The following is a 19,597-nucleotide window of genomic DNA, read 5'->3' on the forward strand; positions in this document are numbered from 1 at the left end:
TACCGTAATCCTAAAACAAGCTTTATGCCAGGCTGTGAGGTTAATACACCAGTCTTTACATTTTTAAATATTTTTTTTACAAATGTGTGAAAAAGAGAAAAAATTGTTGTCTTGGAAAAAAAGAAATCCTGGAACAAGATTCCTGCCTGAAGCACTTAATGGAATGGAGGAAATAAAGTTTGCTTTTAAACTCTCCTTAATTCTTATAAAAGTTATGATAAACCATTAGAAAACTAACTAGACTTTTCACTGCCATATTACTAAGGTGTATGTATTTGTGACTTGACTTGGAAAAAAAAATACATTATTTGCATCCGGTTCGTAGTATATCTGCAACAAACTTCCCCCAGTGAGCTTTCCAGGGCTTCACCAGACTGTTCATGTTCACAAGGAGCCTGTTAGTTCGTGCGTCTTCTTGTCCTGCTATTAAGTAGTCTATACCTGGTTTGAAAAAGAATTACAAATTGTAAGACTCAATTTTCAATATTAAATTAAGTTACAGAATCAAAGATTGCCTAGAAGACTTCACAGGGGTAATTTTAATTAAGACCATTCATTAGTTTTTCTTCTCTTTTTCTACATGAACATGGTCCTCAGGATGACTTAAATGCAAATTACTTAATTACAAGGTTCATGAATTTTCTCACAGCAAGATTTGTACTTAACCTACACTGGGAAATTAAAAATCCTGGAAGAAAGCAATATCAGTTTGGCAAAAGTTCGGGTTCGGGAGGCCGCTGAGAAGCCCCGCCACCCGGCTGTCATCTTTTGAAACAGCCGGGGGGCTTCTCGGCGGCCTCCCGAACGCTGAACCTGGAAGTTCGGGTTTGGCGTTCGGGTTCAGGAGGACGCTGAGAAGCCCCCCGGCTGTTTCAAAAAGCGACAGACGGGTGGCGGGGCTTCTCGGTGGTGGCGGCGGCGGGTTCGTAAGAAGGAAAAAGTTTGTAAGAAGAGGCAAAAAAATTTTGAACCCCGGGTTCGTATCTCGGGTTGTTTGTAAGACGAGGGGTTCGTATCATGAGGTACCACTGTATATCTATTCTAATGAAAAGGAGTAGGAGAGAGATGATAGCAGTGTTCCAATATTTGAGGGTCTGCCACAAAGATAAGGAGTCAATCTATTTTCCAAAGCACAAGAAGGCAAGACAAGAAACAATGGATTGAAACTAATCAACCTGGAATTAAGGAGAAATTTTCTAACAATCAGAACCAGTGGAATGGCTTACCTTCAAAAGTTGTGGGTGCCCCATAATTGGTCCCTTTCATGAAGAGACTGGATAACTATTTGTCTGAAACAGTATATGGTCTCCTGCTTGAGCAGGGGATTGGACTAGATAACCTCCAAGGTCCCTTCTAACTGTTATTCTGTGTTATTCTAAGTTCTATGATTGTAGCCACCGTGGTTTGTTTCATGAAATATATTGCACAAACTCCCACTTCCGACAACTATTGTTAAACAAACCTGATGAGCCATGATGGTGCAGTGGTTAGAATGCAGTACTGCAGGCTACTTCTGCTGAGTGCCGGCTACCTGCAATTTGGCAGTTCAAATTTCATCAGGCTCAAGGCTGACTCAGCCCTTCATCCTTCTGAGGTCAGTAAAATGAGGATCCAAATTGTTGGAGGCAATATGCTGACTCTATAAACTGCTTAGAGAGGGCTGTAAAGCACTGTATATAAGTCTAAGTGATATTGCTATTTAGTATGTGTGAACCCATGAATCTTGAGTTGACAGTAATTCTTTGAGAAAAAAAGATCCTTCTTCAAATTGAGCTTTTCAATCATTACAGGTAGAGAGGGATCCTACTACTTGATAACACTATGCTCCGACAAACTAAGTTAATAAGGATCTCTTCTGTGCATATGAATTGGGACAAAAACAAGTTTCATAATTGTGTGTTAAAGATGTGACAATGACACCACCCCCCCCAGCTTACTAGAAGAGTAGGGCAGAATACTTACCAGGATTTAGAATAGGACATGTACACCCTCGATTGGTCCAAGAATCTGGATATATGCTTCGGTTATTCCTGGTTATTTTTACTTTGCCTGATTTCAGAACCTTCTTGATCTTCACAATTACTTCAGCATGGGTTCCTTTGTCATGAGCAGATAGGACCTTTGCTCTTAAAACTGCAAGACAGCATAATGCACTTGTATAATAATTTCAAGTCTTCTTTGAACCAAGCTGGTATACACAGATGCCGTTTCCTGGCAAGAATATAGACATGACCAGTTTTTACCTTCTGAAATCCCCCCCTCAGTAAGCAACTCTACAGCCTAGAGTTGCTTACTGGTTTCCTGATTATGTTACATTGGTCTGATTTTGTTTAGTTTATTTCAAGATTATCCCCAGCTCAATTAGGATATTATAGCAGATTTAACCAAAAAGTCCTGCCTATTTTTCCTGAGTTCCCTAGGAGAGACTAATGAGTATCTCAGCTTTTTAAAAGCCCAATTAGACTGTAAGTGAAACATAAAGTGCATTACAGCAACTGCCAAAATAACATCAGACTAGAACCAGAACTGTTATGCAAGGGAAGAAAGTATATATTTTCTATCACACTGCAATATTAAATATATTTTAAAAAACAACTGCAGTCACCTAACTGCCTATTCACACTGGCATCAATATGCATAATTGTGCCTGGCAGAACTTTTTTAAGTTTTGGATTTTTTTAATTCCTCCCCCCTTACCTTCTTCCTTCAGCAGCAACTGTCCTCCTCCTCTTCTTCCTCCTCCTCCCACCCAAATTCCGAGCTTTTATTTCTTTCCTAAAGGGTTTGCAAGCATTATTTGCTTTTACATTGATTCCTATGGGAAAAATTGCTTCAACTTACAAACTTTTCTACTTAAGACCCTGGTCACAAATGAATTAACTTCTTAAGTAGAGGTACCACTGTACTTAAAAGGTTTTACTATGGCTTCTTTGGCACATGTTGCCTCTTTTTTATTTAAGAGGAAGCCTAGAGCCTATGTTTCTTTGACACAGAAGCATTCTTATTCAGAGTTCAGATTTTTGGAAGATGGAAAAAGCAACAAAAAAAAATTATACCATGTTTCCATTTTTAAAAAGTAATTCCTTTCACTTACCGTAGGCGTATTTCATCTGACAAAAATTGCTGACGCTTCCTAGGATCCTCTCTTTGCACACACACTTTTCTAGCCAGGAAATCATAAACCAATGTGTCAAAGAAGATGGGTTGCATTAAAAAAATAAAAGAACAGGAGAGAGGGAGGAATAAGTCACCCTGATTTTCATAAATGCTTGCAATAAATTAGCTGTAAAATGTAAGTTCCTGAGCTGAGATATTGTGTATGTTTCAAGTTGTGTAAAACAATTAAATGTAAACATTCATTTTCTCCAATATGTTTAAATGTTATCTGCTAAAATAATGTAGAATAATGGATTATAAATGCCCCCTCCCCCATTTTGGAGAACTTGGAATACTGCATTCAGTTTTGGTTGCCACAATGCAAAAAGGATGTTGAGACTCTAGAAAAAGTGTAGAGAAGAGCAACAAAAATGGTTAGGGGACTGGAGGCTGAAACATATGAAGAACAGTTGCAGGAACTGGGTATGTCTAGTTTAATGAAAAGAAGGACTGGGAATGATAGTGTTCCAATACCTCAGGGTTGCCAAAAAAAGAGGGAGTCAACCTATTCTCCAAAGCATCTGAGGGTAGAACAAGAAGCAATAGGTAGAAGCTAAACAAGGAGAGAAGCAACTTAGAACTAAAGGAGAGATTTCTTGACAGTTAGAACAATTAATCAGTGGAACAGCTTGTCTTCAGAAGTTGTGAATGTTCCAACACTGGAAGTTTTTAAGAAGATGTTGGATAGCCATTTGTCTGAAGTAGTGTAGGGTTTCCTGCCTAAGCAGGGGGTTGGACTAGAAGACCTCCAAGTTCCCTTCCAACTCTGAAATTGTAGTATAGTATAATGTAGTGTTAGTGTAGTGTTGTGTTAGTGCTAGTATAGTATTAGTATAGTATAGTATTAGTATAGTATAGTATTAGTATAGTGTAGTGTAGTGTAGTGTAGTGTAGTGTAGTGTAGTATTATTGTATTGTATTATATTAGTATATATCAAAGTATATATAAAACACACAGACACAAAAGAACCACGAGCAGCTCCAGAAATTGTCATGCTCACTTGAACAGGAGATTTGGAGATTGCACCAATTTTAAAGATCTTAAACAGTATATAGAATAGAATATTATTTATTTGCCAAGTGTGATTAGACACACAAGGAATTTGACTCTGGTGCATAAGCTCTCAGCGTACATGTAAGCAACAAGTGATAAATCATAAGATATGATCATAGATCATAAGATACAACCAACAAAGTGATAGTCATATGATAGCAGGTAATAGGAAAGATGATAAGGATAATAGTAATACTGTTCTACTACATGTTAGACTTAGGTCAGTGCGGTGGGAATTGTGTTTTTAGAAGAGTAATGGCATGGTGGAGGTGGGAACTGTTTTTGTGTCTGGTGTCCAGGATATGAAGGGTCGGTAGATATATTCTCGGCCCTCATTCTGGCTCGTACAGTATACAAGTCCTCAATGGAAGGCAAGTGGGTAACAATTGTTTTCTGCAGTCCTAACTATCCACCAAAGTCTGCGCCTGTTCTGTTTAGCTGCTATGCCAAAACCAGACAGCTGGAGAAGTACAAATGACAGACTCGATAATTCCTCTGTAGAACTGTATCAGCAGCTCCTTCGGTCTTCGATAAAGAATATGCTGCCACAAAAGTTCCTTTTTAGTTTTATCTAAACTTCTATATTTTTTTAGTCAATGCTTTTTAAGTCATATGATAAATATTTCTAAATAATCCAAAATGTTCTCATACCTTATCAGCATTGTAATTTTTCTCAGTCTATTTATTGGGGTGGGGGAGAAAATGGGTAGAAATCATACCTGGGTGTCTTAAGGCTGAAAAACCCTGCTTGCGATCATTCCATTGCCATTCATTTTCGCTTTCGTTGGTTGGGGTTTGGAGAAAGTGAGGAATCCTCCCACCAATAGGAATATTAAAAAAAGCTGTATTATCATACCTGGAAGAAGAGCAGACAGACAAGAATGAGATTAAAAAATGTTCTATTTAACCATCTGTTTAATCTGTTTCAATAATACAGTAGAGTCAGTGAACCAATTAAACATGGAACATTTAACCAACTGTTAGCAGTTGCTATACAAACAGATAAAATGCTTCTTGGAAAACAGTTCTTCCATTTCTAACCACCTGAAAGCTCTGCTGATCCATTGGGGCCTTCTAAGGCGCTGCCTAGAAAGTGAAGTAAACTAGGACCGGGGCCTTCTTTGTGGCAATCCCAATGTTATAGAATTTCATTCCCTTCACCCTTTTTATTTGTTTTAAAAATAATTTGAAAACTTAAAAAAAAAAAAATTCCCCTGATGTATATTTTATGTTAGGCACTGAAGGCCACTCTAAGAATCAAATATAATGGTTTATTTATCTTATCTTGTTGAGTTCTGGGACTGAAGAGGCTTGAGACAGGCTTGCAAACACAGCTCTTTATTTCAGTAACAAGTAAGATCCAGCAAAGGGCCAGACTGACAGCTCACCCTTTTATACAGAGCTGTCAGATGGCTCAACCAATCAATGGGCTCCGTTTTCCCCCTTGAATAGCGGAGCCTGGAGTAAACAGTATGTTCCTAATACATAACATATCTAATCAATCTCCTGAAGCTCTGCTGATTAATCCCGCAGACGGCTGTAATTGTATTCCTTAATTCAGGCCCTGGAACCAACTCGATACCATTTTGGGCCTGGCCAAGAAAGCATTAGGGTCCTCTCATAGGTGATTGCCTAAAGCAGGGGCCTCCAACCTTGGCAATTTTAAGGCTTGTGGACTTCAACTCCCAGAATTCCTCAGCCAGCAAATTTGTGGATTTGAAGTCCACAAGTCTTAAAGCTGCCAAGGTTGGAGACCCCTGGCCTAAAGATTTCCTTAGGCCACAGTTCCCCAACATTTCCAGGTTTGTGGACTAGTGGGGGCGGGAAGGAGAGAGGGGACGCTTCTTTACAAGCAGTGGGCAAGTGTGTATGCACGTGCAGGTTCATTTGAACAAGTGGCGAGGATGCACAGTAGCCACTTCAATAAATGGAGCCCCTGCACATGAGCTCGCCTATTGCTCATTCAAGTGGGGATGCACAAACATGCATGCTTGTCCACCACTACCACAGCCCGGTAGTGGGCCACGGCCCAGGGGTTGGGGGACCCCTGCTCTAAGCAATAATCTTACCAGTTGGACATCCTCTGCTTGATAGCCTGGGTAGGTTTGTTGTGTTTAAAATGAAAGGACCCATTCCAATTCCAAAGATCCTTTCCCAAAAGGCAACTGGACTCTTATGAAAATGTTTTGCTTACATCTACAGACACCTCATATCCTGGACACAAACTGCTTCAACTCCTACCCTCAAAATGACGCTACAGAGCACTGCACACCAGAACAACTAAACACAAGGACAGTTTTCCCCCAGAATGCCATCACTGCTAAACCAAAAATTCCCTCAACACTGTCAAACTATTTACGGTACTAAGTCTGCACTACTATTAATCGTCTCATCGTTCTCATCATCCATCTCCTCCCACAAATGACTGTAACTTTGTAGCTTGTATCCTTACAATTTATATTGACTGGTTCCTAATATGATTTGATTGTTTATTTGTACCCGAACTATTATTAAGTGTTGTATCTCATGATTCTTGATGAACGTATCTTTCTACACTGAAAGTATATGCAGCAAGACAAATTCCTTGTGTGTCCAATCACACTTGGACAATAAAATTCTATTCTACTCTATTCTCACCCATTTCAGAATTGAAGAAGCTTCTTGGATGAAAACCTTTTGGTATTTGGGACAACCATGAACTGTGAATGACTGAGAATCTCCATAAAGATTTAAAATGATAAGTAGCTTATTGGGTGGCATAGGGACTCCTGCCAGCAAGAGGAAGTACTACCGGAAGGAAGGGCAGGATTTGTGGGGACCAAACAGAATGGGGAGACCCAAAATGAATTGCCCGGGGGATCCTTCCCAAGAATGCTCTTAAGTTCCCAAATTCCCTCTGCTTCCACTGCAGAGAGCTGGTTTACCTGTGGAGACATTCTCCAGTATGCTTGTTACAGTCTCTAGCACAGGCACAGGGCTGGCAGCCATTTTCTCCAAAGCCCCAATACCCCAATAGACACCAGTCACATTTTGGTCCTGCAACACCTGGCTTGCAGTAGCAGAAGCCTGTCTTTGGATGACATTTTTGGGCTTGGTTCAGCATTATCTTCAATGAGCCCATGGGATGGCAGGAGCAAGCTGGAAAAGAAAGAAAATAATAGACCTTTTTCTCCTTGAAAACTTTCAAGTAAGAGTTCTCAGTTAAGTCAACTGAGTTTTAAACTCATTTTGCAATACTGGTATTTATTACTGTGTAGCCTTGCAATTAGGATAAAATATCATTAGGTTTCTATACCAAATATTGACTTGATACAGCTGTTACTGATGAATCTTTGCATGCATTTCCTCTTATACATCTGAAAATTCAGAGAATGTGAATTGTATTCTGATTCCTGAAATATGTTAGGAAATATGAATAGGTCAGTTCTGTTTAAATGGAAACCAAATGTCTGTCTCTATCGCCAGCCATAAATAACATGCTCATGAAGTATTTGGATTTTTGTAGGGAATGAAACTTCTGCCTGTTTACTTTTCTGCCTGCTTATTCGATTGCTTTCCTATTCCTAGTATTGCATTTTTAGATTTGATTTTATGAATAAAATGTTAAGCTGAAACTATAATCCCATGAAGTTGAATGGAATAAATGCTATTAAAACATAAATTGCAACTCTGGCCCTGGGCTCAGGTTGCTGCTGCTTAATGCCAGGTCGGTGGTAAATAAAGCTCTCCTCATCCGGGATTTGATCCTGGATGAGGAGGCCGACCTGGCATGTATTACTGAAACCTGGCTGGGCCCGGAGGGAGGTGTTCCTCTCTCTGAAATCTGCCCACCCAGGTTTCAGATATGGCATCAACCTCGACCCCAGGGAAGGGGGAGAGGAGTGGCTATTATAGCCAGGGAGAGCCTTTGCCTGCGTAGACTCATTGCTCCGGAAATTGCGGGTTGCGAGTCTCTCTTGCTGAAGTTGGACTTAGGGGTTCAGGTGGGCTTATTTCTCACGTACCTGCCTCCCAGCTGCGTGTCAAAAGCCCTGCCTGTGCTACTCGAGGAGGTAGCCGGGTTGGCGGTGGAGTTCCCTGGACTTATTGTCCTGGGGGACTTCAACCTGCCGTCACTCGGCGAAACCTCTGGGTTGGCACAGGAGTTCATGGCCACCATGACAGCCATGGACCTGACTCAAGTAGTACAGGGTCCGACTCACGAGGGAGGGCACGCACCTGACATGGTATTCCTTTCCGAGCAACTGAGTAATGGTCTGAGACTAAGGGGCTTAGATGCGTTGCCTTTGTCATGGTCAGACCATTTCCTACTACGGCTTGACTTCCTGGCTCCAATCCTTCCCCGCAGGGAGGCAGAACCAATTAAGATGTTCCACCCCAGACGCCTGATGGACCCAGAGGGCTTTCAGACGGCGTTTGGGGTTATACCAGAGGCACTTGTCCACAGTTCGGCAGAGTCTCTTGCGGAAGCCTGGAACAAGGCCGCAGCGGAGGCTCTTGACCGGATTGAGCCTTTGCGACCTCTCCGAGGCGCTAGACCCCGTAGAGCTCCATGGTTCAACGAGGAGCTCCGGGAGTTGAAACGCCAAAAGAAACGTCTAGAGAAGCGATGGAGGAAGAGTAGGTCTGAATCCGACCGAACACTTGTAAGAGCTTTTATTAAGACTTACAAAGTGGCGCTCAAGGCGGAAGATGCGCGTACCATGCCGCCTTGATTGCATCAGCGGAATCCCGCCCGGCCGCTCTGTTTAGGGTGACCTGCTCCCTTCTTAACCAGGGGGGAGTTGGGGAGCCCTTGCAGAGTAGTGCCGAGGATTTTAACACGTTTTTCGCTGATAAAGTCGCTCGGATCCGGGCCGACCTCGACTCCAATTGTGAAACAGAGTCGACTGACAACGAGTCAGTCGAGGTGACTGGGGCACGTACTTGTCCACCTGTCTGGGAAGAGTTTGATCTGGTGACACCTGATGAAGTGGACAAGGCCATTGGAGCTGTGAGTTCTGCCACCTGTTTACTGGATCCGTGTCCCTCCTGGTTGGTTTCGGCTAGCAGGGAGGTGACGCGGAGCTGGGCCCAGGAGATTACCAACGCTTCCTTGGGGAGGGGAGTTTTTCCATCACTCTCTAAAGAAGCGCTCGTGCGCCCCCTCCTCAAGAAGCCCTCCCTGGACCCAGCTGTGCTTAACAACTATCGTCCAGTCTCCAACCTTCCCTTTATGGGGAAGGTTGTCGAGAAGGTGGTGGCACTCCAGCTCCAGCGGTCCTTGGAAGAAGCCGATTATCTAGGTCCCCAGCAGTCGGGTTTCAGGCCCGGTTACAGCACGGAAACCGCTTTGGTCGCGTTGATGGATGATCTCTGGCGGGCCCGGGACGGGGGTTTATCCTCTGTCCTGGTGCTCCTTGACCTCTCAGCGGCTTTCGATACCATCGACCATGGTATCCTTCTGCACCGGCTGGAGGGGTTGGGGGTGGGAGGCACTGTCCTTCAGTGGTTCTCCTCCTACCTCTCTGGCCGGTCGCAGTCGGTGTTAGTGGGGGGCCAGAGGTCGACTCCTAGGTTTCTCCCTTGTGGGGTGCCTCAGGGGTCGGTCCTCTCCCCCCTGCTATTCAACATCTACATGAAACCGCTGGGCGAGATCATCCAAGGACATGGGGTGAGGTATCATCAATATGCGGATGATACCCAGCTTTACATCTCCACCCCATGCCCAGTCAACGAAGCGGTGGAAGTGATGTGTCGGTGCCTGGAGGCTGTTGGGGCCTGGATGGGTGTCAACAGACTCAAGCTCAACCCGGATAAGACGGAGTGGCTGTGGGTTTTGCCTCCCAAGGACAACTCCATCTGTCCGTCCATCACCCTGGGGGGGGAATTATTGACCACCTCAGAGAGGGTCCGCAACTTGGGCGTCCTCCTCGATCCACAGCTCACATTAGAAAAACATCTCTCAGCTGTGGCGAGGGGGGCGTTTGCCCAGGTTCGCCTGGTGCACCAGTTGCGGCCCTATCTGGACCGGGACTCATTGCTCACAGTCACTCATGCCCTCATCACCTCGAGGTTCGACTACTGTAATGCTCTCTACATGGGGCTACCTTTGAAAAGTGTTCGGAAACTTCAGATCGTGCAGAATGCAGCTGCAAGAGCAGTCATGGGCTTACCTAGGTATGCCCATGTTTCACCATCACTCCGCAGTCTGCATTGGCTGCCGATCGGTTTCCGGTCACAATTCAAAGTGTTGGTTATGACCTTTAAAGCCCTTCATGGCATTGGACCAGAATATCTCCGAGACCGCCTCCTGCCGCACGAATCCCAGTGACCGATTAGGTCCCACAGAGTGGGCCTTCTCCGGGTCCCGTCAACTAAACAATGTCGGTTGGCGGGCCCCAGGGGAAGAGCCTTCTCTGTGGCGGCACCCGCCCTCTGGAACCAACTCCCCCCGGAGATTAGAACTGCCCCTACTCTTCCTGCCTTCCGTAAACTCCTTAAAACCCACCTTTGCCGTCAGGCATGGGGGAACTGAAACATCTTCCCCTGGGCATGTCTAATTTATGTATGGTATGCTTGTGTGTATGTCTGTTAGTATATGGGGTCTTTTTTAAATCTTTAATATTTTAAATTGTCAGATTATTTATGATTTGTTTCCACGTGTTGTGAGCCGCCCCGAGTCTTCGGAGAGGGGCGGCATACAAATCTAAGTAATAAATAAATAATAATAAAAACCTATCAATAAATATTTAAGTGGCTGTCACAGAGAAGAGGGAGACAACCTATTCTCCAAAGTACCTGACAAAAGACAAGAAATAACAGTTGGAAACTCTAAAACAAATCCTAGAATTAAGGAGAAATTTTCTGACAGTGAGTATAATTAATCAGCTTGTCTTCAAATGTCGTGGGTGATTTAACACTGGAAGCTTTTAAGAAGAGATTGGACAGCCATTTATCCAGAATGATATAGGGTCTCTTGCTTGAGCAGGGGACTATATTAGAAGACCTTCAAGGTCCCTTCCAACTCATCCCGTCACAAAGGTGTTGGATGAAGGTGGTGCCGTGGATATTGCCTACCTGGACTTCAGCAAAGCCTTTGATATGGTTCCACATAAAGAGCTGATAGATAAATTAGTGAAGATTGGACTTAATCCCTGGATAGTTCAATGGATTTGCAGCTGGCTGAAGCATAGACATCAGAGAGTTATTGTTAATGGCGAGTATTCTGAGCAGAGTCAGGTTACAAGCGGTGTGCCACAAGGGTCTGTTCTGGGTCCTATTCTTTTTAATATGTTTGTGAGTGACATAGGGGAAGGTTTGGTAGGGAAAGTTTGCCTATTTGCCGATGACTCTAAAGTGTGCAATAGGGTTGATATTCCTGGAGGGGTCTGTAATATGGTAAATGATTTAGCTTTACTAGATAAATGGTCAAAGCAATGGAAACTGCAGTTTAATGTTTCCAAATGTAAAATAATGCACTTGGGGAAAAGGAATCCTCAATCTGAGTATTGTATTGGCAGTTCTATGTTAGCAAATACTTCAAAAGAAAAGGATTTAGGGGTAATGATTTCTGACAGTCTCAAAATGGGTGAACAGTGCAGTCAGGCGGTAGGGAAAGCAAGTAGGATGCTTGGCTGCATAGCTAGAGGTATAACAAGCAGGAAGAGGGAGATTATGATCCCGCTATATAGAATGCTGGTGAGACCACATTTGGAATACTGTGTTCAGTTCTGGAGACCTCGCCTACAAAAAGATATTGACAAAATTGAACGGGTCCAAAGACGGGCTACAAGAATTGTGGAAGGTCTTAAGCATAAAACGTATCAGGAAATACTTAATGAACTCAATCTGTATAGTCTGGAGGACAGAAGGAAAAGGGGGGACATGATCGAAACATTTAAATATATTAAAGGGTTAAATAAGGTTCAGGAGGGAAGTGTTTTTAATAGGAAAGTAAACACAAGAACAAGGGGACACAATCTGAAGTTAGTTGGGGGAAAGATCAAAAGCAACATGAGAAAATATTATTTTACTGAAAGAGTAGTAGATCCTTGGAACAAACTTCCAGCAGACGTGGTTGGTAAATCCACAGTAACTGAATTTAAACATGCCTGGGATAAACATATATCCATCCTAAGATAAAATACAGAAAATAGTATAAGGGCAGACTAGATGGACCATGAGGTCTTTTTCTGCCGTCAGACTTCTATGTTTCTATGTTTCTATGTTTTGTTCTGTTCGATTCTGTTATACTCTACTATATTCTTCTCTTCCTTAGTGCCCATTTTCTTCATAGGGAGAACTTGGAAAGTTTGTTAGATGGAACAAACTTCATGACCCCATGAAGGATGGCCCTATTTGTTCCAAGTTCTGGCCATGCCCATTTTATGCTATAGCCCTACTTCCTGAAAGAACATAGCTTCATAATTGAAGTTTCCAAAATGATTCCATAAGTTAGAGGCAAAATTATTTCTTATTCTTACTTCTAATTTTAGGCCTCATTGAGAAGATTCATTTAATCTACTGAAATAACTGGAAATCTCAAATATAGGTTCAAATATAACTTCGTTTCTATTATTCTAGGTGACTGTAACAAAGTTAACTTAAGAAAAGAGCTTCCAAAATATTTTCAGCATGTCAATTGTCCCACCAGAGGCAACAATATTTTAGACCACTGCCATACAAACTTAAAAGCTGCTTGTTTGTCCTTATCATGAGAAGCTATGGACCACTGATCATTGCATGCTTCATCTTGTACCTGCTTACAGACAAAGATTTAAAGCCACAAAGCCAACAATTAAATCAGTGAGGAATTGGAATGAAGAGGCAAAGTTAAAACAACAGGCTTGCTTTGACCTCACGGACTAGAATATTTTTGAAGATACCTCTACAGACCTGGATGAATTCACACATACTGCAAGGAGAGCAATAGGACAGGGGACCGAAGGCACTCTAGTGCACTGATGCATGCCCCTTACTGACCTCTTACGAATCTGGATAGGTCAACCGTAGATAATCTAAGGGTAAAGTGTTGGGGGTTTGGGGATGACACTGCGGAGTCTGGTAATGAGTTCCACACTTCGACAAGTCAGTTACTGACGTCGTATTTTTTAGAGTCAAGTTCGGAGCGGTTAAAATTATAGTTTAAATCTGTTGTGTGCTCTTGTGATGTTGTGGTTGAAGATGAAGTAGTCACCGACAGGCAGGACATTGCAGCATATAATCTTGTGGGCAATACTTAGATCATGTTTAAGGTGTCTTAGTTCTAAGCTTTCTAGGCCCAGGATTGTAAGTCTAGTCTTGTAGGGTATTCTGTTTCGAGTGGAGGAGTGAAGGGCTCTTTGAACATTTTCAAGAGTGTTAATGTCTGAGATGCGATATGGGTTCCAAACAGATGAGCTGTATTCGAGGATGGGTCTGGCAAAAGTTTTGTAAGCTCTGGTAAGTAGTGAGAGATTGCCAGAGCAGAAGCTATGTAGGATTAGGTTTACAACTCTTGAAGCCTTCTTGGCTAAAAAAAATACAGGAAAATAGTATAAGGGCAGACTAGATGGACCATGAGGTCTTTTTCTGCCGTCAGTCTTCTATGTTTCTATGTTTCTATAGTTAAATGTTACATTTTGGGCAAGGCATTTCGTATTTTGAAGGGATGTTTGAACATTACTAAGAGGAGGTCGGTTAAGGAGGATCTGACTAATCTTTGGATATTTGAACTTGCTATCCCTGATGCTAGTGACCAAGTGAGAACATGTTTGATCATGATGACAAAAGCAGAGGGATATCTTCACATCTGAATCATATTCCTTTCTTTTCCCCTGGGAGCTTGAGGATTTATCCTTGAAGACAAGCACAAGGGCTGGTCTCTGAATGGAATACTTCTTTTAAACAGGCTCTCGACTAAGGGATTAATGAGATATTTCATTCAGACTTTTCATCTGTCTTCACTCCAAAACTTGCTGCCCACAGGGAGGGTTGAGTGGAGGAAGGGAGGGAGGGAGAGACAGGAAGGTTTTCTCATAAAGGAGCTGAGAACTGTGTTGCTCATCCCACAAACATCTATGCTATCTGCTGTGACAAATTTGTTGTTTTCTTCTTTGGTATTTCACAGCAATTTTTATCATGGTGTTTTGTTTTTTTTCCCCAGTGAAAAAAAGCAGATACAAGAGTTATTCCTGGAACATGATATCAAACCCTTTAGGCAATTTGCTTAATTAAGATCCAATGGACAAAGTGTGGCATAAATTGAAGTCTCAAAAGCTGTGTAGCTGTGTAGAGGATTAGCTACTGACCATGAAATCTTATTAAAGGACAGCCAGTGTGACTGCCGACATGTCATCTTCTGGTTTATCTTCAATGTACATAACGAGGGGAGATAAGATTATCCCCATCCATCAACTTCTGCAATACTTGAGAAGGAGCCTCCCTCGATGAAAGAACCCACCTGCATAGATAGGCTCAGATTGTATGATGAGAAACCCTACTCTTTTACAATTTGTTCACAGTCTTTGTCAGAATTATACTGAGAATACTATACAGGGATCAGAGAGCCTTTGGTGTAATCTCATCTTCTCCATTATAGGTTCTTTGGATGTCAAATCAGGCAAATCAGCTTGGAAATCTGGACTATTTTTGGCATGGTAACAGTCTTAATGTTTAGTTCATTTAAATGTTGCCATAGGATTTGATTTCCTTTCGATTTTTCTTTATGCCATCACCCAGACCTCTTCAGAATCCAATAAAAATAGATTTGCAGGTCATTTGCTTGATTTATCATTCCTCCTTAACTGTTAAACTTTAGCCAGGTTTTTTTTTGTATATCCAATAAAGTGTCCTTTTCCAAATAATATTAATTTTAGCCTGTTATTTGTAGTGCAACTTTCAATACTTTCTCTGTCCTACAAGACAAAGTTTGGTCTACTTCCATGATTCCTTAATCCTGCCCAATACATGTTTTTCGGGCAATAAAATGTTTTTGCTAAAATGGGGTTCTTGTGAAATCACCTACCAATGGGGAAACCAAGAAACATGAAACACTAATTCAAAACTACTCTTGATGCTAGGTAGATATTAAAAGCAATTTTACAGACAGAACACTGGCAACACATGGTATGTTTTCCCAGTAATTTCTTTAGAATAAATACCAAAAGAGAGATCATGCATTCTGTTCCATTTTCTATTCAACATTGATACCAAGCATATGCAAACATTGCACGAAAGAAACATCAGGTGTTTTAAGCCTCGTGTAGATATTTTCTTAGCATCACCCAAATGACTCATAATATAACTAAACACTAGTGACTTCTTTATGCATAAGGCATATGCATGGTTTCAGGAGAATAAAAGCAAAATGACAAGGATCCACAAATATCATTAGCTTTGGTAAATGAGCCAAAAAGTTGCCAGAATTTCTCAAGAAAGGCACAGCTGCTGTATTCCAAGTATCTTCAACATTTACTGTGATTGGGGTAATGAATCTCTGCCATTTGTAGTGTCAAATTAAAAAACAAAACAAAATCTATGAACAATTGGATTGAGAGCACACTTGTACTAAAGTAGCTCCATATAATACTTGACAATAATAGTTTCAGCATCCTGATGTCAGCCTTGCAAGATAGGAAACAGGGTCAAATAAGCTAATTCTACTGTAACATTACACTACACTTTACGCTTGCAAGTCTGAAAGGATTATCAGTAAAGCCAATTTGGTCTGGTAGTTAAGGTACTAGTCTAGGAAACAGGAGACCATGAGTTCTAGTTCATGTTAGGCATGAAAAACTCTCTCTCTCTCTCTCTCTCTCTCTCTCTTTCTCTCTGCCCAGCCCACCTCAAAGGGTTGCTGTGTGAAAAATGAGAGGAGGAGAGGAGGAAGAGGTGTTAAGTATACTTGCCCCCTTGAGTTGCTTATAAAAATAAAGGTGGGATAAAACTAACAGCCAGGGTGGCGCAGTGGTTAGTTTGCAGCACTGCAGGCTACTTCAGCTAACTGCTGGCTGTAGTTAAGCAGTTCAAATCTCACCACCAGCTCAAGGTTGACTCAGCCTTTCATCCTTCCGAGGTGGGTAAAATGGGGACTCAGATTGTTGGGGGCAATATGCTGATTCTCTAAACTGCTTAGAGATGCCTGTAAAAGCAGTATGAAGCAATATATAAGTCTAAATGCTAAATATGTCTCCTCCCACATCTCTTAGCCAGAAGCTAAGGAGCCTTTCTTCTGAGACTCTGGCCCTGTGCAAATTCCCAGGGTAGGTTAAGGTGCCTTTTATCTACCCTTAGCTGCATCTCTTTGCCCAGTCTCCCAAGGTCATTTCCATCTACAATTAACCATTCCCAGTGACATAGGAATAAATATTGTCACTCTACATAAGCATATTAAATTCATCTTATGTTATTATCAGTGGGAAACAAGCATCTCTCCTTAGGCAACACAGGTTAATTTGCAAAGTGTATCTTTGTGATGCAAGGACCTCATCTCAAAGTTGAATGACATCTATCATAGTTATGTATCCTTCTTCAGGAGATGGGCAGTGCAAATGTAGGTCCACAGAAGAAAGGAAACACTGCAAGAGGCACATATGACTATAAATCTAGCTGTACTTAAGTTATTTTGCATCTTTCAGGTAGCCTCCCAATCCTTATACTGTATTTCTTTCTTTTTGGCCAGATTTTGGCAAAACCAGATTTTTTAAAAAACATGATGACGTTTTGGATTATTACAAATGAGGCATAATGATGACAGGATGTGATGTATATACAATAGAAGGGCAGGATTGGTCCTTAAAAAAGATAACATAAATTAAAAATTAAACAGAGAATATGAAATATAATTTCAAACATTATTTGTCATTTTTAGCATGCTTTACACCTTTTCGTATCTAATCTGTTCTGCCATTTACAGCTGGGAATTATGAAATCTCATAATAATAAGGGGCGTGCATAAGTGCACTAGTGTACCTTCCGTCCCCTGTCCTATTGTCTCTCCTATATCTCCTAAATCTCTTCTTCTATTCCTATATCCTTTCTCTATTCTTTCATTGATATATTTTATTCCTATATCTTCTATTCTATTCTTTCTCTGATATATTTTACTACGAGTATATCCTCTATAACCTTCATTGTGTATTGGACAAAATAAATAAATAAATAAAGTAAATAACCTGTTTACTATTAATTTCCACAGCTTACGGGTGGCAAATGACAAAGGATTCAAAGGAGAAAAATACACAGGTAATTGTCAAATGCTGTCAAATACAACATTCAAGATGGCTTGTTGGATGAGAATAATTTGAAGAGCTGCCGATGCTAATATGAAGGTGAATTTAAAACACAGACTCTTGTGTGCATATGTGGGGGGGAGGGATTGCCTTCTCCGGTATTGGGCAGTTGCTGGTCAGATCAGATCAGATCAAAGAGCTCTGGAGAAAAGATACAGTTTCATTCATGCAGTCTTTAGTAAAATTTCCACAGCTTATAATAGTTTTACTTCTAAGCTGTTCCCATCTAATAATACCTCTTTCTGATTAGAGATCATTGGCAGCACGACTGGGTTTTAGAACAAACTCTTTCAACTACCTTAAGTCTTGAAATTTAATCTGGTGCAACAAGGGCTTTACAAAGTTTCCTTTTTAGCAAAACCTCCGAGAATGGGAGAAAGAGCCACAGGACAAGTCCTTTTGGTTTCGTGCACTATGGCTGGGCATACCAGTAGGTTATGTAGATCCTTGATCCATGTATGTGCTTTCACAAAAGTTTACAAATAGGTGAAGGCGGAAAGGTGGGGGCAATGGTATGAAGGCTGAGCCAGCACTAGCATTCAAGAAAGGCCAACATAAAAGAGCACAAACAGAGGAAGCGCTGTGAACTAGAGGTCACTTGATCAACATCAGAGGCCTGGCAATCCCAGTGTGAAAAGCATATGTAACCTGAGTTTAAAGGCAACCTTGATCTAGTCTATCAAAGCAGCAGGAGAAACCCCAGAAGTCAGTCAGTAACTTGATTCAAGAAATGTTGTCGGGAAAGCAGGTGTAATAGGGAAAATGGCTTTGCCATTGAAAAGCCTTCTTCTAATAACAAGCCAGACTTTAGCCCTATCTCCCCCTGGTAGTATTATGTATGAAAGGTGCTTTTTCAAGAGGCAACTGGACTTTCTGGTTTTCCTTTGAAGATGTTTTACTTCTCATCAAAGAAGCTTTTTCAGTTCTCAGAGAAGCACCTTTGAAAAAGGACCTTTGGAACAACCATCACCTGGATGACTGAGAATCTCCATAGACAAAATTATATATGAAATGAACATTAATGCTTTAGAGCAGTGGTAGATTGCTCCCGGTTCAGCCTTGTTCAGCGAATCAGTAACGGTGGTGGTGGGAGGCTCCGCCCATCCGCCTAGGATGCTCCTGCATCCTGGGGGGGGGGAATTATTGACCCCCTCAGAGAGGGTCCGCAACTTGGGCATCCTCCTCGATCCACAGCTCACATTAGAGAAACATCTTTCAGCTGTGGCGAGGGGGGCGTTTGCCCAGGTTCGCCTGGTGCGCCAGTTGCGGCCCTATTTGGACCGGGCGTCATTGCTCACAGTCACTCATGCCCTCATCACCTCGAGGCTCGACTACTGTAACGCTCTCTACATGGGGCTACCTTTGAAAAGTGTTCGGAAACTTCAGATCGTGCAGAATGCAGCTGCGAGAGCAATTATGGGCTTCTCTAAATATGCCCATATCACTCCAACACTCCGCAGTCTGCATTGGTTGCCGATCAGTTTCCAGTCACAATTCAAAGTGTTGGTTATGACCTATAAAAACCCTTCATGGCACCGGACCAGAATATCTCCGGGACCGCCTTCTGCCGCACGAATCCCAGCGACTGGTTCGGTCCCACAGAGTGGGCCTTCTCCGGGTCCCGTCGACTAAACAATGTCGTCTGGCGGGACCCAGGGGAAGAGCCTTCTCTGTGGTGGCTCCGACCCTCTGGAACCAGCTCCCCCCTGAGATTAGGATTGCCCCCACCCTCCTTGCCTTTCGCAAACTCCTTAAAACCCACCTCTGCCGTCAGGCACGGGGGAACTGAAACATCTCCCCCTTGCCCATGTTGTTTTGGTGTTAGATTGATTGTGTGCTTGTTTTTTTAATATTCTGAGGTTGTTTTTTATGAATTTTTTAGCTTAACATTGTAATTGGATTGGTGGGTATTCGATTTGTTATTATGTATTGTTTTTACTTTGTTGTGAGCCGCTCCGAGTTTACGGAGAGGGGCGGCATATAAATCCAATAAATCTAATCTAATCTAATCCTGCGCATGTGCAGAAGCTTCTGCGCATGCACCAGCATGAGTGAATCAGTAGCAATGGAATTTACAACCCACTACTGCCATAGAGGAAATGCAGGTTGTAAATATAAGAAACAAAGATGCAGA

General features: G+C 42.1%; 1 protein-coding gene across 2 annotated transcripts in view; it reads right to left on the bottom strand.

Annotated features, from left to right (window-relative positions):
• The window catches only part of LOC139160461 (netrin-4-like), an 89,047-nt gene continuing 69,450 nt past the window's right edge, over positions 1-19,597 (bottom strand). For both annotated transcript variants that reach the window (XM_070738346.1, XM_070738345.1), the window contains 5 exons: positions 7,135-7,348; positions 4,930-5,066; positions 3,095-3,163; positions 1,963-2,133; positions 1-441 (listed from right to left, as the gene is read on the bottom strand). In XM_070738346.1, coding sequence (XP_070594447.1) covers positions 305-441; positions 1,963-2,133; positions 3,095-3,163; positions 4,930-5,066; positions 7,135-7,348 — 728 coding nt within the window. In that variant the 3' untranslated portion in view covers positions 1-304. The remainder of the gene's footprint in view (positions 442-1,962; positions 2,134-3,094; positions 3,164-4,929; positions 5,067-7,134; positions 7,349-19,597) is intronic.

The sequence above is a fragment of the Erythrolamprus reginae genome, chromosome 2, assembly GCF_031021105.1.
Source record: "Erythrolamprus reginae isolate rEryReg1 chromosome 2, rEryReg1.hap1, whole genome shotgun sequence".
Taxonomy (NCBI): Eukaryota; Metazoa; Chordata; class Lepidosauria; order Squamata; family Dipsadidae; genus Erythrolamprus; species Erythrolamprus reginae.